Genomic DNA, 22,878 nt, shown 5'->3' on the forward strand with positions numbered 1-22,878 from the left:
CAGTTCTGCCCTTCCCAAAGGATACCATTCTTCCACAGACTGTCCTCCCAGACAGGACGCCTGATGCCCAACCCCAGGCTTTAGGTCTCCAGGAGCAACAAAGCAGGTTACTACAGAGCAGCTCCAACCAAGCAGGTTATCCTCACAGTCCCTGTTTCAGCATGGTTGCAGAAAACAATATCACTGCAGTGAATTTCAGTATATCTGTGTGCATGAATGAGCATGGCCAGATACCCGGGCTCATCAGGGTGCTGTGCATTTACCTGATGCTTGCATTCCTTTTGTCCTTATGCTTTGTCTCATTTCCATGTCTTATTCTGTTTTAATCCTGCTTTGCTGTAAGATGTTTTTCTCCCTCACCTGTTTGTTTTCCATACTATCTTTGAAACTAAATGTAAACATACTACCATTTGCATTCTACTTGAACTTTCAAACCCAGGAATATTTTTGCATTAGGCAACAAATAATTTATCCCTTTCTTGATTCATCTGCTACATCGCTGACATATCCAAGCATGTCCTGTTATTTGCGTTTGCTGCACTTTGGTACTTAGCGGGTTAATTTACCCTCTGTACCTTAGACACACTGTTTAGAATTTTGCAAGCAAATGTCTGTTGGTTGCAAGAACATATGAACAAGTATGAGACTAATTTCCTGTTAAAGAGTCGCTACATTAAAAGGAAATTTGCATAATCATAGACTAAGATAGTGTAGGGAAAACCCCCAGAGATCATTCTGATGCCAGGATTAAGCCAAGCCCAGCATGTAATTTATTTGAATGCATGAAAGCTGCTGCTTATCGTTCACTTCTATCTCAAGTCCCCGAGCACTTTAGTTGGCAGCAGCAGGCTCTAACTCCTCCTGGCTAATTCATTATCCTCAACAACTTTTAAAAGGGTTATTTTAAGTTTAACTTAACAGTCCCTGTAACTTAATTCATACAATAAAAGAAAAAGGAATTATTCTTTTTATGATTTGTCACATGTTCAAAACCAGGCTACCACAATTTCTTGGGTCATCATTTTATTTAATGCCCTCGCCTTCAGGTTATGATAACTCTGAAATATCTAAAGCACCACAAAAATAAGGGTTCTGGACTACACCTATGAAAAACATAGCCAAAAACAATGAGATTTCATAATGCGGGTATTTTATTCAACTTCTATGTAAATAAAGGAGTGTCCACGTAGGAGTTTAACTCTTACAAAGTATATTAAAAATGAAAAAAATCAAGACACTTAAGTGTTCCGAACTGATTAATAATTGTCATTGTTTGGTGTCCGAGTCTATTTTAAATCCAACAGACTAAATTTTAAATCGGAGAATCCCATTGCCCACGTAAAGCTCATCACACTCCTGTCACCTGATACCCCCTCCCTGTTAACAGGCTCGTGTCCGTGCCTGGGAACTTTAGAGATCCACGAATGGTTTATTGAGCACACAACCTGGATAAGGACATTTTCTGAACCCGAATGCCCAGGTGCCAGGAAATTAGTTCACAAAAAAAAAAAAACACACCCAAATACACACAGCACTGGAGCAAATGGCTCCTGTCATGCTTGCCGTGGTTAAAACCAAAGGGGATGCAGAGAGACACAGAGGAGCAGAAAAAGAACAGCAGCTGCTGCTTCAGCACAGATGGAAAAAGAGAGAAGGAACCGCTCAATAATATTTCAGTGCGAGGTTCAATAATGTTGCAGCGACAGCTCAGGGTGTCAAGCCTCAAGCCATAGAATAAGAGGGGAATAATGTTTCTACCACAAGGTGAAGGAAGAACAAACGCTATGATAGCAAGTGATTTGCTTAATTATAGTAAAAGCAAGACTAGAGAATGTAATTAACACCTCACACACCTGAAAGGGAAAGCATTTAGTAGCAACAGTAGCAATATTAGTAGATGAATAGTTAGATGAACAGAACGGCCACCACTGTCTACTCCTGCAGAACCATTTACAAAGTACCTTCACTGTATGTACTAAAAAGTAGCACTGTGCTACTGGACATTAATTGCAGTTAAAACAATACAATCCCAGTAGAACTGGATAGCTAGTCTAATGGTCTAGGTAGAAGTCATGCACTAACCTGCATTAGGATGTGTTGTCCTGTATGAATTGTCTGACACTCAATAAGATTGCTACATTTGGAAAGAGAAAAAGTCTATAGATTAAGCAGTTAATACAACACAGTCTTCAGATTAATTTTTCTGAAAAACTTTATGATAAAGATAAATATATAGTTTTTTAAATATATAGTTTTTTCTTTTGTATCCACATATGTGGAAACGTGATTATGGATACTCTGGACTTGTGTAATGCTTTGTATGACAATGCCACAATTCTGGTGTCAGCGTTGCAGCCTGGGACCTTTATCAAGTCAGAATAGAGTGCAGAGCGTGTATGGTGGAGAGACATTAAATGCAAGTACAGCAGGGGCGAGAGCCTCCCAGCCTTGGCGTCCTTTCGGGAGCGGGTTGGAAAGCCTTGTCACTTCTTTTTATTGGGCAATTGATTCTGCGCAATGTGAGGTTCAGGTTTCACCAAGTTGTCAATACCTGTCTGGCGTCTGGTCTGAATTGATTTAGTTCGTGTCCTTCATTATTTGATAATTTTCTTTTTAACATTTGCCAAATTTTATCTACTTTTTTGTTGTTTGATTTTTGTTTCTTTCTCCACCACCCTGCTTGACCAAGCACTATTGTGCTTGATGCCTATTACTGACTGGCCCTTCCCAGCTCCGTTTCAAGAAATCCTGCAAAGTTCTCTACATCTCTAGAGCATATATAATGCACTTGTCTTTTTTTTTTGGGGGGGGGGGGGGGTTGGCAGGCAGAAGCTCTTCAAAACTAACAACATAGGGGATAGTTTAAAAAGATTTCTCCAAGAAAGAGGTGTCCACACACAGTAGCTGCTTTATGATGAAAGAAGGCATGCAAAATATTACATGGGGCAAAAGGATTCCAGCATGAACACAAGGAACGAGCACTCGTTTATTGGGAGTGGGATGAAATAGACATGAGATCTAGATATTCAAAGTAGCATGCCAGGGAACATAAAAATAATATTGCATGTGAATAAAGGAGCAAGTGCATGTCAGAAAGGTGGTTGTATAGAGCTCGGGAGAAGTTTTGAGAAGGTGATGGAGATGGACAGCTGTGGAGCAGCACTCCCTGCTCCACAGCAAAAGCGGTGGCGGCTGCCCGAGCTTAAGCCTGGTGCAGCAGACGGCATCTAGGTCTAAAGAAGATTGCCCACTATAGGATTGAGTTTATCACACAATAAGCTGTAAAACATAGATGCAAATTTAATACTCTTAGAAGCTAATGGAGAGATCAAGAACTTTATGGCCTGTCTGAAGAACAGCAGCATGGTTACAGTTCAAATTATTTTTATAAAAGAGAGAATATTATATTCAATCTTCCCTGCTGGATGTTTTGTTAAAATCCTCAAAATACTATTATGAACTACTACTGCAGTTGACCAGGACATTTTTCTTCCTTAAAAGCACCATATGAAATTTTTCAATATCTTTAGAATACGGAAAGAAAAAATTCTAACAAAAGTATCAGTCCAGTGGAAGTGACAGGAATCAGATTCAGCAGGTATGATAAAGAACTTGTTCCCAAAGAAATAAAGATAGATGGAGAATAGCAGGGTTCACCAAAATAGCATTGCCAGGATAGGGCAATATCAGAATAATTGCATTGTATTTCCCTGCCTGCTCATCTGTGCAATCTGAAATTCTGCCTTGTAACGTTGCTAATGACTCTGAAGGAAATCTCCTGTTCCTGTTCCCCTGTTCATTCTCCAAACAGGGCTAAAATGTTGTAAAGGCAAAGGTTAGCCCAGAGATAATTCCCCAGGGCCAGAGAGCAATGCAATCTGCAAACTTCATGTCAGGGTATGAGAGGAGGCCAAGTGGCTGCAGGGCAGAAGGTACCAGACTTCCTCAGGGGTGTGTAGGTGCCCTTGGGTCTTGGCATCCATAGCCTCAACAGGCCTTTGGGACCACCCATAGTACCCTGTGGAGCCCTTTCAGCCCAAAGTGAGCAGAGCAGTATAAGAGTGTCAGCTTCTCTCTCATCCCCAGATTATGGCTTCCATGCTAGAGTTATTGGAGGATAAAGGTGGAATTTCCCTGCTGGATAAAATTAACTCCTGTTCAGAGAAGTAATATCAGGTCTTTGACTCATAATGATCCTCTTAAGTTCTGTGAAGGTCTTGGGCTAAGCTTTTATACTTCCTTATACATTTTTTAAGTACTTATACCCCATCCAAAAAAGGAGGTGGGTTCATGATGCTTGCAATCAACTTCCTTGTAACAGCTTTTATATTCAAAGGCAGAAGATTTAAGTTTTTAAAATACAAACTCAGTGTGAAGTAAAATAAACAGCCACTAGCAAACATCATGAACAAGGGTAGGTCTTTAATCTTAAATAGTATCTGAGCATTAGATGACTGAACAGAAAGGAGCCTCCTCCTGCTTGTGAAATCTCAGTCCAGGATTCTTTCCTAAAAATAGATAAATGTCTAAGCACCATCTTTAAAAATATGTAAGCTTACTCTTCATGCTTCTTGGGGAGTAATCCCCAATGCTTCATATGGTACCTGCGCAGTTAGTGGTTTCATCTAGGATGATGAAAACTTGGTACATCTTTGGAATGTGGAGATTCAGTGAAGTTTCTCCCATTTCCCTGAAAAAAGTAGAAAAAAGTTTCTATTTATTTGTAGGGAGCACTCCCTTCTCCTTGAGGATGCTCTGAAAATATTCCCTGAATCAGAAAGAGATAGCAATGGGCACTGCTTAATTCCTAGGCAACCCACAGACGATTTATTTGAGAGACAGGAGACTTGAATTCTAATCCCCATTTCATTGATAAGTAGATTTTTGAAACTGTTTAAACTCTTTTAAAGAAAAATGATTCAACAGGAAAAAATGAAATACCAATCAGCATAGCTTTTAATCACAGGAAATAGATCTGAAGACCCTCAGGAAGAAGGAAGAGCTGAAGGTTGTGAGAAAGGGTATATTTTGAGGGCCTGATTCAGATGCTCTCAGCCTTTCCAAAGATGCATCAAGACTCTGGTTCCTGAAAGGACTTAGGTCAAACCTAAGTGCTCGGCCAGCTGAGGTTGCTTCCACCAGGATGGTTCCTTCCACCATCCTGGAAGGAAGCAAGGGAAAAAACAAGGCCCCTATCCATTAGGTACCTGTAACAGAATTAGTTAAGCTGCTTGAAAATAGTTCTTAGAGGTAGGAATAGGCAATTTAAAGCAAATTTAAGGAAACAAGCCATTACAGCTTGCAAGCCTTCCTTTTAATTGGTACTTTTGCTTTTAGTGGTACTTGTATTCTCTTCACCCTGAAATATGCTTTTCACCCTGACATGCTTTTACCAGTCATTCACTTTGGCAAATTCTTCATTTTTCAAATTAGTAACCTTTAATAAACACTCCCATGTAATTTGCATCGATAATCCTTTTCCCTAGAAGAGTAGGTGTTGCTGCAGGAACATGTCCAAAGGTTGCTCTCCAACCACTTAGCATCGAAAAAAAAGCACCCTGCCAGCAGCTAGTATGACTCAATAACAGATGGAAATCTCATGCTTTCATATGGCATAACTCCCTTCCAATTGCCATTAGTAATGAAGCACCTCAACTAACTACAGCCAGACAACAGCTGCTGTGAACTAGCAGATAATATTTCTGCAAGTGCTGCTGTGCTACATTAGCACTGGAGGCACTGCAACATGTGCTGCAGATGTAGCATCTTCATAGTCATCTGGGAGAAAGGATTACAGGCCTGATTCAAATGCAGATGTACATACAAGTGACTGAGTGATTTTAAGACCATATAGTAACATGGGTATACTGTGCTTTTCCAAACATTATGTTATTGCATTGAGCATTACCTTATTTTGACTGAAAGTGTTTAGTGAAGTGTTGAACTGAAAATAAAGGAAAAAGCTTTTTTTTTTTTTTCCACCCCTATGAGTGTCCTAGACATCTGTTGTCCTGTTCATCTGTTGAGGGAACTTGCCCTTGCCAGAATTGAGTTAGAACTGCTTTTAAAAAGTTAACCAAAAATTGTATTGTGATTTAATTTTAGAAAGCCTAAAATTGCTTTCTTTTATTGATCAAATATCGATTCCTAGGTTAAAATCTTAAATTCAGATCATTAGATGCATTGATCATTTACTTTCCACTCCTGTAGACTCCTTCTCCTACAGAGGCCAGTTCCACCTTGCTCTCAGAAATGGAAGTTGAGGTTAGGAGGGACAGAGATGGCAGTAACTCAGTGACAGAGCAGTGTTCCTTTCACTCTGCAAGTGAGGTAGTGTAAGCTACGCATAGTTATACGTGCCACCATTAAATTCAAAGAACCTCCCCTCACCCAAATCATTCACCACAGAGGAAGAGAACAAAAATGAAAAGATTTGATCGTATATGCATGTCAAGCATCTCTTTTCTTCCTCCACCTCCTGAAGTTGTATGTCTTTCCTCATTGCCTTGCAGCAGAGACTGTGGGTGGAATTCAGTGAAGGCATTTATTCTACTTTTCTTTCCTTCCTTCTTAATTTTGAAGAAATTATAACTGTCACTAAAGTTTCTTGCTGCACTAGCTTATGTGCAAGTATTCTTCAAAAACGACCAGTTTTGTTTGCACAGCAATCAATTATGTGATTATTGATACACGACAAGCACTGAATGCATTATCTTAAGTTAAACAAGCAAGTTAGAGCCACTGCTGATAGTCACTGGTTAGTTACCACCAAATAATTTCTATTTTTCCCCCCCACAGTAACTATGCAATTAACCCGTGGGCCTGATGTTATTTCAAGATGGGTGCACTGTTCAGCTTTCTTGCTTGCGTTATGCAACACAGGCATTCTGAAGTTGATGAAACATCCTGTAGCCTGAGATCGTTGCCACTGATTTGGGTAGAGAGACATCCAGTCAGCAAAGCGGCCAAAGGGTAGTAACCATAGAGAATAAATTGTTCTTCTCTGGATAAGTACAGAAGAAAATGTAGGTGTGCAAAGGCAGAAAACTGGGGGGAAGATAGCCTTGTATTCCTGGCATTTACAAGAAATAGACTCAAGTCTCAAAAATACCAGTTTCCTTGGGTTAGGTCAAGACACTGAATGGTCAAAGCTATAGTTTCCTTATCTGTGAAAAGGGGATAAAATTCCTTTCTGCCATGCTTTGTAGATTTGACTAACATAATAGGACCTCATGCTCAGTTGAGTAAGTTAATAAACAGGTATAATACTGGAGAAAAGGGGAAGAATGAGATAATCAAAGATAATCAAAGTGGGAAAATGCAAACCTATTGAAAAAAAATCAAGTGTGATATAGACTTAAGGAGAAGATGGATATTAAGGAACTTAAGGCACACACAGAAAAAGTACAAACAATAGAATAGAGTTTGGACAAGGGATTTGGAACAAGAGTATCTGAAGGGCAAAAAAACAGCAAAACAGTAAAACAATGAGTGCCCTATGGCAGGCCAGCATCCTACCATCCACTTTCCCTAGCTAGAAGAACAAGCTCCTTTCCCTGTAATTGCTTGTGTTTCTCTTGCGGTATTGTCAAGTGTCCCAGGCCCTCCAGAGACGAGCAGCACAGAATGAGCTCCAGAACAGGCTAGGTGCCTGTGAATCCAAAACACTTTCACAGAAGTGCTATTAATAAAGAAAGCTGCCTTGGGGACTAGTAAGTCTAACTCTAATTAAAGTTGCCGATTAGCAGCTTTGAAAAATGTGTCTCCATCCCCAGGACAGTCATCCAGGGATGGCTGCTACAGGCAGACAGCAAAGGAAGCAGCAGACTAAGCATGTTATTCTTGATCCATTGGGATGAAAGTAGTTCCTCTTCTTCCCTTATGCTCCCGCTGGAAACCAGTAAAGTTGTCAGTGCTGTGGCATTTATGCCTCACCTATATTGGCCCATACATTACTAACAGACATCATCCAGCCATGACTTGACTTGAGTCAACCTGAAGACTGAGATTCATCCACCCATCCACAGATGGAGTGAGCTTTTTGCTGTTCTAAAAATCAAGAGCAAATACCAAGGGAGATACCACCAAGTTAAAAATCCAAATTTGTAAGAGTTCCATAGGGAGAGAGAGAAGAAAAAAAAATATTTTGATAAGACAGCAGCTGTGAAGAGCAGACTTTTTTTTTGGGGGGGGGGGGAAAGGGGGGGCGGAGGTGAAGCAGGAAAGCCCTTAATGCCTGGGAAATTAAATATGATGTTGACATCTAGTTATATCAGTCTCAGATAGATCCTCTTGTTTCCATCGGAAACCCGATTAAAATCCAAGCAGAAGAATAAGCCAGACCTTTGGGAACTTATTAGCATTCCACTTTCTCTGAACACTGCATAATTTTCTAACAAAGATAACCAGAACTTGCCAAAGTGACTTCCAATTTTCTGTGCATATATATCATTCCACATGCCCAGTCGGTTTCATATTCCCTTGCACAAGAACAAAATATGTGAAGTATTAAAAATGCACACACAGTTTGGTTCAAAAAGGTGACCCTGTGAGGTATTGTCTATGACAGTATTCTTGAAGGCAGAAAGAAAGGTGAGGTTATCCAACTAAAAATGGTTTATACAGAACTCTGTTTCTTCCATCCTAGTTAGGGACAACTAATGAACACCCTGGAAGCTAATTCTGGCCCCTGACATGTTTTTAACAAGCTGTACAAGATGGCCAACTAAGTCAGAAGTACTGGTATATGGAGGGGAGAAGGCTTAGGCCCTAGACTGCATCTGGAAGGTTTTAACTCACTGCACTACTGAGCAAACAATTGTTTCTTGCTCCCTTATATACAGGGCCGAGTAGAGCGGCCCCCAAATACCAAGGCATTTATTTTCCTCACTAATTTAAACTACCTTCTAAACTGTGTTGTACAAGCACAGCACACATTTTTCATACAGGGCAAGCATATAAACAAAATATTCCTTACTTGACCTAGGGAAACACCACACCCACTCTGTACACAATTATATCTTATGTTCTGCATGAAAGAACCTACTGCAAATGAATCTTAGTACAAAGTTTAAATAAAGAATTACCAAGTAATAATTAACCCAGCCTGTCATTTTTTACGATTAGACACTAAGGTAAGGTCTGTTTCGTTTAATGCTTCCCAGGGAATGCGCTCATTTTAGAACAGGTATGACCAGTTACAGAGAAGTCTCCAAAGACATAATGTTCTCCTCCCGGCTCAGTGATGCACAAGATATTCATTTTTATTGCTGGTTTTGACCCAGTTATTGATATCACCGCCAAGGTGACATGCTAAAAGCCATGCCACACTGGGGTTATGACCCAAGACTTTCACCTCTAAGGACCTATAACCTCTCTTACCAGGTTTAATTAAGAGTCTTACTCTGCTTCTCTTATGAGATCCTTTCACTGCAGGATAAAATAGGCTGCTGTGCTGAGAACATGTGGCTCCAACGTAAGGGATTCCAGGCTGCATTTGAGTCCTAAGCCACATCAGTGCAGAAGCAGCACTTTTGCTGTACACCATGTCTGACTAGAGCGCTCCTACTAGTGTAAGAGCAAATGAACCAGACCCAAATGCGAGGAAGTTAATTCACTGATGTGATAAAAATCATCTTATGGTAGAGGTACTTGTTGAACCAACTCCCTACTCTGGCATTTGAGAGCGAGCTGTATAGACTTGAACATGCAGAGGCCCTGTCCAGTGCTACTAGATTTGGGGATTTGCCAGCAAAATTCAGTTGTAGTCGCTCAGTGCCATCTGTACCACTCAGTTCCTCTAAGGGCACTACAAATCATCTACTCCTGAAGCTTCACTTTCAGAGTTTGGGGTTAGAGATAGTGCTAATCTTACAGAGTTATTGTTTACTATTTATATTATCACTGCACCCTTGAAACCCCAATGAAAGGGCCTAATTTACCTGGGTGTTTTGCAAACAATAATAAGAAAGAACTCTCGCATCAGAGATCCAGCGGTTCTTATCACCCAGGATAAAAGAGACTGATGGAACAGATAAACTACAAGGTGGGAGTGGATTGGAAAGACTGAATAACTGTAAAGCAAACAGAATTTACTGCAGCTCACTACTTGCCTACCTAATGGGAGTGGTTCCTGAGCATCACAGCAGCAAAAGGTTTTGAGGAGGGATTTAGAGAAGGATGAGGCATCAGATTTATGGATTTTGGCAATAACTGGTTTCTGCTGCTAGGGGAGAGAAAAGATTTAAGACTTCTGTCTAGCACTGGAAGAAGCAGAACTGGCTAAAAGTTGCATGAGGTGACCACTCCTTGCTAATAAATTAATTGTTATAGCGTATGGTAGAAGATAATTTTGCTAATTGACTCTAGCCCATTTACAACTATAAACTGGAAAACAGTTTTAATCTTCATCTCTTGCAAGTACATATAATTATATCCTCTTCGATGTTTATCCCAAAATTGATTGTGCTCCAGTAGGGCTGCACTCCAGAAAGCAAAGCTGGATGTTGAAACGCAAATTACACAAGAACCATCTTCACAGAGATGGTAAAATTGAGAGATCTGTTATAAGGTTTTAGGGGCTTACCAGATGTTTAGAACAGGTAAATATAAACTTTTCTATTTTGTGTGAGTGCAAAAGAGAGCGTGACTTTCTTTTCCATAAGACTGAATCTAAGGCAGCCTACACTTCTCTCCACAGAAAGCATAAAAGCAAGGAAGGAAGAAACAGTTACTTGCGAGCTGATAATACCATGTTGGTTATATCTGATTTTACTTATGTTTGAGTGAAATTAGATCTAAATTGAGATGTTTAATAATCTCATAAGAATGAAATAACTAAAGAGCTCCTAGAGCTCTGTGGGTGTGCTTGCCATGACCTCTCTCCTCCCCTCCATGCCCTAACCCCACTTCTCCAGATACTTCCTGGATGCAGTTCCAGCTTTGACTCTCCATCCATAAGTCCTGTGTCCTGGCCAGGAGCCTCCCTTTCCCATCAGTCAGGGACTTCCCCCCCACCAGTCGCCCTTAACCACAGGTTTGAACCTGGGCCAGATCAGTTGCCCAGATTGCCCTTACTGATGCGGTGTGGCAAGGGATGAAGTCTGCTGCAGCCAAGCTTTCGAGCAGCTGAATCACAAAATTCATATGCATCCGCTCCCCACCACCACTTCATTTACGTTCAGTCTCTTCCTTATACATTTAGCTATGCATTTGCTACTGCTTAACTTCTGCCATGAATTTATAATGCATTTTTCAAATGATTAGCAGCTCACCCATGCGATATACAGCCATGCTAGCTCCAGACCTTGCCTGCACTATGTGTTCGTGCCATATGGATTTGAAAACTGTATTTAGTCATTTCCTGGCTTTCATGTTTTTATTAAAAACACACACCCAGACTTCTGACAGTCAATAAATAACCTGCAATATATCTGAAGTGAATTCAGATAAGAATTCACCTTATTTCTAGATGCTCAGTCACCCTCTCAAGCACCCCATTACTTTAGCTGCTCAGTTCCAGTGTTAGGTGTCTTTTTCTAGGTCTCAATTAACATTGTTTTCACTAACACATATAAACTCTTATTTCAGGAAACAGGGAAATTAACCACAACTTCTATTTATTTACATGCACATAAAATAAAACCTAGCTGGAGTTGTTAGAGCACTTGGCACAAGTTTACAAACATAATTATAATATTATAGGATCAGTCAAAACACCAGCTGCTCTTTCTTTCCTATATCTCTTCCATCAGCCACATATCATTCACTATTTAGTGAGAAGATTCAGTAAAGATTAAAACTCAACCTAAACCATATCTATTACACAATCATATCTTTTCCTTGCTGCTATATCTAGGCATCTCTTGTACAGTCTTTGGAAAGAAGCTGAGCAATAAACAAACAACTTTTTAGAAGTATTGATGTCTTCTTCTATCGTGAAGCCTAGAGCACTGCATCCAGTCAGTTCTGCCACTTCTGTGGCTCAGAAAACCCTTTCATATAACTTCGAGAGATGCATTGAAAACTGTTTATCCCTCCCACTGAGCTGCAAAGCAAAGCAATTAATCATCCAAATAAGATCTCAAATAATTCCTCCTGTATGCAATTTTCTGATTGGTAGCAAAAATATTTTTTAAGGTCAATAGAGATGTGGAATGCAGAATTAAATACTGATTAATCAGGATAAGACTAGTAGATTATATGAAAGCAAGCTAACCGTCTAGTGCTGTAAATTATTACTACTGTTGTGTACTTAATATCCTTCTCAAGTGCAGTTAGATATGCAGATGTTCATAACACTGAGCCATTTTTGCATACAGAAAGAGGATGAAAAGGGACACAATAGCACCCTTTCAGGCATTGCCAGCTGACCACATGAGAGTTTGGAGCAGGGTGTACTTCAATTAGCAGTCCTAGGACACCTGCGGGTACAGCTGTCCGTCCAATGTGGACATGAATAAGTTTTTATACATATATATATATATATATGTTCGTAAATTCTACATGGCTACAAATTTGTCATTGTTAAACACGCAATGGGTATTAATCACTTCAGATATATTGGAGAAAGTGGGAGGCCAGTAAAGAGTTTCCAGGTTCCCACTACTGGCAGTTGCAGGACTGAAAAAATAGATGATGCCTCATAGCAGCATAACCTGGAAAACATGAATGCCATCCAGAAGTCTTCGTGAGCTGTGTGCTAAACCTGAATTTGATTTTAAATATGGCAATTGTTTATAATATTTACAAATCAGCACTTTAAGATATTAGGTTCATCCAGCTGTACATATTCTTTTATTGGCAGTAATTTATTCTGCAGTGCTATGAATTACAGTCCCTATCTTCAATGTACATTACAAACTGACTGTTCATTCCCTGCGTCACCATAAAAGGCAATAGCATTTTCTCCCCAGTCGGTAGTAGAAAAAACATATGCAAATATTTCTTGGTAACACTAGCAGAGCTATACGGCCTCGGTGCAAGTAAGGGTTGGAATGTGCACAGGGCTCTCCAGGCCTGTGCTTGGACTCTGTGCTCCAGGTCCTCTCAGGACCAACAAGTTTGATTAATTCATTGGCTGGCTGCTCAAAACTGTTATGTCTGAGCATTAAATCTATCCTCCTCTAAATACAAAGTCTATCTACATCTCTACAAAATATAGAGATACCCCCCTCTGCTTTTATTTTTAAAGCCAGCTAACAACTGATAAACATCTGACAACAAGCAGTTCATCAAATAGCACGTGAAGCTTTGGTGTATCAAAGTGCAACAGATCATAGAACAGGCATTTGTCTAAAATGTAGCCAGATTTTCTAAAGAGCTCAAGGATAGTCTTTTCTTCAAATATTCAGCATCTGCCTCTATAGGCAAATTTTTAGAAGTGCCCAAAGCCACACGCGCTAAAATGCTAAGCATGTTGCTAGTTATTTTTGTTCTTAAATGAAAGCCAAGCTTTTTGAAAAGTCTTGCCCCCTTTGAAATATTTATGCTAAAGATTATTACAGTATCCCCCACTTAGTTTGAGTTCCAGATATACCCATACGCCCCTACAAAAATAATCTTATTGTAAAACACATTTTTTGTGAAGTGAAAAACAAATGTAGGAGCTTTGGAACATAGCCACTTCATTTTGTTATTAAGTGAAATGGCTTCATAGGTGGCCTTTGTGTGAAATATTTCATCCCACTTATTTGGAAGTTTTATATTGCAAGAACATGTCAAGTCATTTTTCCATAGCATCTGTTCATAAGGCAGGCATTATGTTTACTTTTTCATATATATTGCTTTATAAACTAATGCTAAATTTCCCTATTAAAAAGTATTGCAACTTTAATACCAGATTTGATTTTATTTCATAGTATTTTCACACTCTTCTTTTGAAATTTGGAATACTACAACTAGATTTTACAAATCCTCATCTCTGAATAAGATACTGGAGCACAGCCTCAGGAAGAGATCCTAACTGATTAGTTATCAATAAGGACATTAGAGATGATCTGAAGGAAAAATTGACTGCAGTTTCATAACTGGTTCGAGCGCAACACACTGCTCTTACGCAGAAGGGTTCAGCTCTACAAGAAGAGAACCAGGGATGACTACCTGGAGAACCTCTCTGAATACACGGAGGCAGAGGATGCACCAGATCACAAGCTGCTCATCACTGAACACTGCACTGCCACAGCTACCACCAGCAGCAAGGGAGGGAACACCAGCCTTGAACATGGAAAGCAGAACGGTCTGCAAGAGACCTTCAACACTCATCTTTAGTGTTCTAGCACTTTAGCTAGAAAACTGAGCCTAAAGCTGAGAATCCCACTTCAACAAATACGCCAGGCCCAGGAAGTTGGTTCTGGGAGAGCAAGAACAACAGGCAGATGACTTTGAATGATTTAAGGAAGTAGAGCTTGTCAGCCTGGAAAGAAGCTTGTGCACTACGCTTGCTGCTGCCAAAAAGGAAGGGTATTATCTCTTCATCGGTGTCACCTCCAGTCAGGATGGCTGCAAAGCCAAGGGAATAACCAAGTCTGCCAAAGCTGAAATGCACTGATCCTGTTTCAGGAAAGGGCACTAAGAGGTGACAGAGTTACCCAGGTGAACAGCTATGAGACACAGGAGGCCTGTGCTGGTAATACAACATCAGGAGAATTTGGCAGGGCCCTTCAGGGAGAGGACAGGTCAAACATCATCCAGATGAGCAAACATGGGGCACAGTAACCAGGATGTTTGTTAACAAGTGCTGCTTGTTCCATGCCATTAAGTGGAAGAGAATTCCATTTTCTAAAGCGTGCTCCATCACCCAACAAGTACAAAGGGTGGGACATCATCTTGTGTGACCCACTAGCAAGTGGGCCTACCTCCACGTGGACATGGGCATACGCATGAACAAGAGCAGAAATTAGACTGTGTTCAAGACTAGAAGTCTGAGTGTCCATCGCTTAGCCCAACTGATAAAAGATTAAAAGAAATCCTATGTATTGCTTGGCTCAGAACACCCAGGAAGCAGAGGAACTGCCTAGAATTGCCTCTGGGAGTTTATGACTAGGAGCAATGGGGTAAAGTCAGGTAAAGAAAAACAACTTGAACATCAGTAAAATTTCCTAACTCTGAATGCTATTAGACTGGAATAATCTCCCCTAAGGGAAGCAATAAAACTGACATAATTTGCATCTTTGCAAACTAGACCAGACAAAGCACTGGGAAATATACTGTATGGAAGCATCCTGTAAAAAGATTGCGCTATTTTTTTCCCCATTTATTCTTTCCTCATAAGATTGCTTAATCTACAGAATATGCCACACACCTTTTCCTGTTACTTTATTCCCTTTCCTGTGGGCTAAATAAAAAACCCTGAAGCACACAGAGGTGAGACATATTTGGCCAATACACTTTTTAAAAAACAAACAACAAAAAAAACTTTTTGCTTAAAATATAACCAACGATAGACACATGGATACGAGATCCTATTCTCTAGGCTAATGACACGCTTCAGTACAATATGCAATTAGGTTTGCCTTAAATTAATTATTGCTTGACATGCTGCTCATACAAATACTCTGTGTAACAGGAGGAAGTCCATTTGACCTTAATTATTGTCTGTAAATAATCTCTGAGTTGTAACTAAGTAATGTCTTTTAAAATGTAATTATTATAATGCCAGAGTTACAGAGCTCATTGATTTATAATTGCCTGATTGTTTATACCCATTAAACCACTGCTGCGATAGGTTCATCGCGCGTACAGGCACCGGCGCAGAAACTGGTGAAGTACAGCCAGGACCACAAGGAGGAATTGGAATAATGTCATCTCCCACAGCTAAGCGGATAAATAACTGTTCCAGTCCAGCTCGGATCAGTAGTGTTCTTTGCATGGCCCATAAATTGTGGGAAAGGAGTTGGTAATTTCAGTGTAGATCCTCCAGAATAACTGGGAGGTGATGGGGAGAAACAAGAAGTCAGGCAGCTCCAGCATCCCAAGCTCCCACCAACCCCTTGCTGCAATTCCATCCAAAACTTCCTCTTTTTTGAGTCCAATTTATACTTTTAGGGTCATAATGTATAATGCATTTATAGAAATAAGAGTAACTGTGCTACTAGGAAAGTGAATGTTCATGGAATTAGAAATTGTTTCCTCTTCCTCAACAGGCACTACATGGTCTGCACACTTAAGTGTAATGGACAGACCAATTGTGCTGCCCATACTGTGTACTCTTTTATGTGAAACACCTCCTCAGAGAGAATTCAAGGCAAACAGAAAAATCTCTATCTTTTTTGTGTATTCAGTTGCCACTGTCTTGTACTTGCTACTGTGTATTCCTTGCTACTGTCCAGTAATCAGCATCCAGACCGAGCATGTATTTTATGCTTTGTGAATGAAAGAATAGGTAAATAATACAGCATTTAGAATTAGTCAACATGACACACTTTCACTCAATATTATAGAAAAATCTCACCAGGGGAAAGCAATAGAAGAGCTACCACCTTAAGTCTTAACTCTGAGAAACTGAAATCAAGCTTTTAAAAAAAAGTACATTTCACTAAAAAAGTATTCATAAATAATTTGATTTTATACCGTTACAAATTTGAGTAAATGTAAGTCTTAGCTCAAATCTCAGTGCCATCAGCTAAGGAGCAGGTGAATGCCTTACGTTGCAGAAGCAGCTTCTGGAAGGAATCGTTGAATGTGTAGTCCATAGTTTAACAACCACATTAGCATTCAGAGAGCCAGAATTATACCCACAAAATAAGCATAAGGGAAAGAGATTCACTATGTTCTCAGCATACACATAAGTTCTTGAGTATTTCTTTAAAGTTTAAGATTTTTGAGCGCATATACTACAATTTTGAAAGCCTAAAAAAGCTTGTTTTGTGTTTAGACCATTAAAGAAACTTCTGATGTGAATTTCTTCAGAGCAGGTCCAAACTTCTGGAAGCAGGGATGAAGAATTTTGCACAAGCCATAAAGATAGTTTTAGAGTTAAAGTAAATAGCTCTAACTAACTGAAGGCTGCAATACATTTTCAGGCATTCCTAACCTTTACAATATGCTCCTGAAAAGGGAATATTAGTCATGAATATTGGTCATGTGGCTTCATTAGTCAGGTAACTTAAATTCCCCATGGTAAATGAGACTAAAGAAATGTAAAATATTCTAATACTGTAAAATGCAGATGAAGTGATAAACCCCACTTGTTATTACCAGCATTCCACAGCAATTAGGGAATCGCAGCAGAATTCCATATCTATGGGAAGAAGATCAGATTGGCTCAAAGTGTGGTCCTGTTCCATCATGTGACTGAGTGTAGGATTAAAGGAATCTCTATCTCAGTGTTTCTTGTACACTATCTTTTCGGCTTATAATTGAAAGTGCTGTTTTTTCAACTGTCAGTTATGCAAATCCAATATAGGCTCTTGCCCTTCTGCATACCCTCACCAGTCATCAAGGCTTTGCAGCCAAATTCACTACCTGCACAGACCTATTCCTTTCAGCCTTTTTGTGATATATCAACAGACAAAGAACAACTGGTTTAAATGTAGGATTCGTCTACTGCCAATTCCCTTGGAAAGGCTTTAGTCACTAACCTCCTGCTGGCTAATCCAGTTTTCAGACGTAGCACAAAAAGCAATAAATTAAAATTTTCACTCATTCACACATTTTATCATCTTCTTTAGTTGTGATATCTATAAAAAAAAGGCTAAATTGCTGACATGGTCTAAATTTTGCTTAGTATGAAGTTGGAAAAACTGACCCATTAATTTTGTTTTCCTTTTCTGTGACTGGGTGACATTTCTTATATTACATTCAAAATACAAGCTCTCCAGTACAAGCATCATCATGCAGCCCTACATCCTTCCATGGTTATAGTCAGGTTAAGAATGGTAAGAAAAGACGACTGCTTTTTTTGCACAAAACCAGGAGTTTTGAAGACTTACTGGCACATGAAATACATCATAAAAACATCAAATATTACTTAAATACTGTGGACAATTTTATTTTTCCTAGCTCAAACTTTTGAGTTTATTTTCTATGCTATTTTGCCTTAGCTGCAACACTTAGCTAAAATAACCGAAGGAGCTCTAAGCAATAAAAGTAACTGTAGGGAAGTGATCTAAAAGTATAACCTGATAAAGGTTAAAATTGATGAGGCTGCCTTGTCTAGGAAGTTGCAAAGTCCTCAAGAGGAAGCAAGTCAAAATGCTCACAAGATAGAAAAGGGAAAAAGCAGCAGTTGTGAACAATCAGGGGTTAAATAATCACTACCAGGCAAAAGCTAGTTTCTTTCCTGGCATTCATGGGCCAAATAGAGTGGGAGAGGGGGAAGAAAAAAAAAAAAAAAAAAAAGCTCTGTATTGAAAGAAGTTAGCCTGTGCTAACAACTGAGAGGCTGAAATTCTGATAAGTGCAATGGTGCAACGACAGGAACAGCAGAGGTTAAAGACCTGGTCTGCAATATCTAGCAAGTTTTGTTGATTCCTTTAAAGCAGTTTCTCAGCCTGAGGTCCAAGAAGACCCTGTAAGTGGACTTAAGATGATCACTATAACAGCAGCAAATGCCATTTCTAGTTAAAAATGTAGCTGAGACGGTGTAGGATGGCCTTAAGAAAATATTAAAGTTGATTTTGACCCATGAAACTACATCTGGGAGAAGAATGAAGGAAAAAAAAAAAAATCAAGAAATTACAAAGTGATGGACTTTGAACAGCCAAGCCAAGATACTTTAAAGAGACCCAATCTGCAAAGATTACTACTTTATACTTAACAAAATGTAAGACTGCAAGCATTCAGAAAGACAGTTTTCAACTCGGAAGATACAAGACATTAAACCTTTGATAAGCCTTTGGAGTGGGGTAAGTTCAACATCTATCCTAGTAATTTGCCTACCCTAGCACCTCTTAGTGGAAATCATTGCCACTTCGTTAAAGGAGGTCTTTCTTCTTTCCTGGGGAGAAAGGACAGGGCAGCAAGACGTTTCCTCTGGCTATTATCAATCATTGCTCCAGTATTTGGCCCATACCTGGGGAGGGCCAATTGCTTCTACATCACTGTTTCTGACCCCCTCCCTGAGCAGATATGCGGGTGTAGGGTGCTGCCCCTGTATCTCAAACAGCTGTAATGTGAGGAAACAACACACTGAGAAAGTCCTCTAGGGGAGCTGTAGGCATATCCTTAAGAAATACAATTCCCAGTGGCCAGAGTAATTACTGAAGGGAGGTCCCAAAGCACAGACAGGAAGGCCAATGAAAATATATATCAGTGCCTTAGACTTGCGCAAAGGTTGTCCTAAACAGACCTGCTTATTTCAGCTGATCAGCAGAGGCTTGCTTTCTCCTCCTTCAGGACTTGCATGAACTCAGTCCGTCATTCAGAAACTTTGTGTGACTATAAAGGTTCGAAATATCAAACCGAATATCAAACCAAACCGAAAAAGGTTCAAAATATCAAAATAGTGGCACCAACAAATCAGGTCTAGCTTTTAGGGATCTCTAAACACAAAGCAAATAGACAGTCTGTATCCCCCAAAGTATGATTTTGCTCATAGGATTAACTTTGACAATTGACCATCTTACTCGAGGATTCTGAACACCAAGCAGATGGAGACACCTCCATGTATTTAATAACTCACTCTAGCATCCCACAGGGGAAGTCCTAGGAGCAAGATGCAGTATCAGTACAGGAGCTTTTAGTACAGCATCTAGCACAGTTTGAACCCTCTCCCAATTTAAATCTGCAAGCAGTAAAATATAGATTAGTGTTATTCCTACTGAAGTGCATCTGCTTCCCCTCAGAGCACCTCTAAGGAACACCCAGGACTCAGTAAGTGGCAAAACAGACGCCTCCCCGAATTAACACAGAGATCATATGTGCTGACAGGCATAACACAAACAGATTGTCCCACTTTTCCACCCCCTGCATTCTCGTTGCTAATCTAATTAATACCCTCAGAGTATTTCAGATGGTCACTTGCAAGTGACAGCCAAGATGAAACACTCAGATATCTTTATGTGCTTGTTTTCCAGCGGTCTCATTTCCAACACCCTTTTTCTCCCTCTCCTTATCATTCACCTCCCGCAAACTCACTGTCTCTCTCTCCCAGCCCTTGGGAGGAGGGCGCAGGACTGAGCCACCGGGAATGTGGCTCAGTAAGGAACATGGATACCTCTCGCTTTTCTTTTCCCTACAACTTCTGTTCCTTTTGCTAGCCACCTCCAAGTCATTCACCTCTCATTGACACAGTGTTAATCCTGGGGCTGCAGCTAGGGCTAAGGTTGAGGCTGAGCCAGGAGAAAACCATGTTGCAAGAGGACAGTCCTCACCTAGGCATCTTGCAGACTAGGTATCTGGAGACAAAAGGAATGGAGCAAACCAGGAAGATGAGGACATGGAAAAAGGTAAAATATTTATGTTTACCATCACACTATCACACCTAGTCATTTGCACATCTTCAGTGAACTAGTAAGAAGCACAGCAGTTGTGCCACAGGATGGCAGCTCATTTGTGGAACACAGAAGGGTTATCCTCTTCTCCCCCTTTCTTCATCTCTGTCTGGGGCCAAGCCAGAAAGGAAACAACCACAAAGCTATTATAATTTTACCTAGGAGATGATCTGCAAGTTTTGTTAGATTGTCATGTTTTTGGGGGGGCAGAAAAAACACACACAATGCTCATACCAATGAGTGCCTTTCCCAAGGGATTAGATACCAACAAGCGAGACACAGTTGTAATCCAGGAGCAAGGGTTAACTAATATGCACATGTGTAATAGATCTCAGAAAAGAGGCTTTCTTTTCAGGAGGTAGAAAGTGAATAGAAGTAGTGTTAAAAAAAAAAAAAGTCACAGTGATCTCCTTTCTATTTAGAGGGACAGCAAAAAAGTGTCATAGATGGCGGGAGTGAGAGAGAAAAAAATAATAATAATGCAATAAAACTGTACCACTTCTCTAGAAGGAAGGGCTCAATGAAAATCCAGGGGCATAGCTAAGGGAGGGCTTGAGCAAATTAGAGCTCTTTTGAATGAAAAGCTGGCGATTCTCAACCTTTTATACATACACAAATCATTCCTGCACTCCCTGCAAAGAACTCATCTCTTTGGTTCAGAGGATGCTGCCGATATAGCTAACAAAAGTCTTATAAAATGCCTGATCCAAATTCCATCCAACTCGGCAAGAAAAATCCAAGAAACCATATAGACTTTCTGAGAAGTTAGACAAAATCGACTAACTGCAGGGAAGAGATCCAGTTACTGTATTCTTTAACATTGTTTTCAGGCCGTCTCATGGCAAGGAAACAGTGATAACATGATCACACATGTTTGTATGAAAAGTTAGTACTTTTGTTTAAATAAGCAAGCTAATGAGCAAATTCATTTATGAGCAAACTAATAGAGCTATATGCTTTCTTGTATACAAACCGTTCTTTAACAAAAGGTTTGAGAAAGCAACTTCACGTGCTGCTGCAATAAACACTATAATTGCATTCAGTCTGGCAGCAAAGGAAAAAAAAATAGAAGTTTAGTTCTTTGCCATCACAGGTCTTAAACTAAGAAAAAAAAAAAAAAGGAATAATAATAATAATAAGCCGTGGCAGTGGCTCCTCGTTCCTATCCTCTTTGGGCAGTCACTAGAGGGCATCATCAGCTGCTCGATCTTGCCTGCAGCCCAGGCCAGAGCCCTCTCACCCCGCACACCAGGGAGGTTTAAGGGCTGCACCTACGGGCTGCCCTCGCTGAGCTCTGAGAACTCATCTTTGCAGCTGCTCACACAGCCTGTGTGCCGGGGCACCTGCGGGGCGTTGTGAGACAGGCCTGCTCTGGAGCACAGCAGAGAGGAGAAGTCAAGAGCACTTGGCTCTCCGCACACAACAGCAGCCAGCATGCAAACCAGAGGAGCCTGGAGCACTGCTCCCCACTTAGAGCTAGCCAAATCCTCCCCTGCACATGCAGTAAGGCAGCACTCACTGCTTTACATCACTATACATTTACATCTTCTCCTAGCACTCAAATGCTCTTACAGAGGGCTTGCCTGCCACAAGCTCTGCAGCACAATTAGGACACCCACTCTTACCAGGTTGCTCAAGTTGCCCCTGAAGCACAGGGATGTCCTCCTGGAGGATGCCTTTCTCCCAGCACAGAGGGAACCACAGGAAGTACCTGGGCACTGATCCAGGCTGTACACGCAGCCACAATCACCACCTAAGCCCATCCGAGGGGAGCTGCAGGATCAAAGCTCTCCACGTGGCTCAGCAGAGCCTACTTACCTGCTTCCCCCTCTCTAACTCAGCACAGCACCTGGAGTGCTCAGCTGCCCTAAATCGCTTGGCACTCACTGCTGCACTCTTGGGCCAGTCGCAGCACAGCTGTGAGATGTCCCCTGTCCTCTCACACCTCTCTGTCCTCCTATGGGGCAGCAATGATGCCTTCCTGTAGCCCACCCTGGCTCATGCATCACGCTAAGAGCTTTTAGTGGTCTGCAGAGTTGCTCATGGTTACTTTGCAGAAACTAAAGATGCCTTCTGGCCGGGTGGCTAAGGAAGAGGCAGACCTGAGAGCAGCCACCAGCCACAGATTGACTCTTCAACCATGCCACAAACCCCGCCAGCTCCAACTGGACTACCTCTTTAAAAGGCGCTACTAAAACAGAGATGTCCATCACCTGTCTGGTACACAGAAAAGAAGAGGAGTTATCTGTAGAAGTGCTCACATGGTGACTTTTCCAATTTACTCTGACAGCCTGAGGAACGATGAAATGCGGAGTAGACCATGAAAACGTGATTAGCTTTGTTAGATATTAGGGCAGGAAACATCTCCCAGAGATTGATCAGGAATGTGTCCACTAAGCAAAGTAACAAACTAGGTCCCATGTTTTCATTCGTCCCTTTAGAGTGA

At 40.6% G+C, this 22,878-nt stretch overlaps 1 protein-coding gene across 1 annotated transcript in view; it reads right to left on the bottom strand.

Annotated features, from left to right (window-relative positions):
• Positions 1 to 15,024: 15,024 nt before the first annotated feature.
• The window catches only part of CAT (catalase), a 139,521-nt gene continuing 131,667 nt past the window's right edge, over positions 15,025 to 22,878 (bottom strand). Inside the window, exon 12 of the mRNA XM_088525756.1 lies at positions 15,025 to 15,098. Within this exon, the coding sequence (XP_088381882.1) occupies positions 15,040 to 15,098 (59 nt within the window). The 3' untranslated portion in view covers positions 15,025 to 15,039. The remainder of the gene's footprint in view (positions 15,099 to 22,878) is intronic.

Source organism: Tinamus guttatus, unplaced genomic scaffold (genome assembly GCF_059628265.1).
Source record: "Tinamus guttatus ecotype Peru unplaced genomic scaffold, ASM5962826v1 Tinamus_guttatus_pri_ptg000240l, whole genome shotgun sequence".
Classification (NCBI taxonomy): Eukaryota; Metazoa; Chordata; class Aves; order Tinamiformes; family Tinamidae; genus Tinamus; species Tinamus guttatus.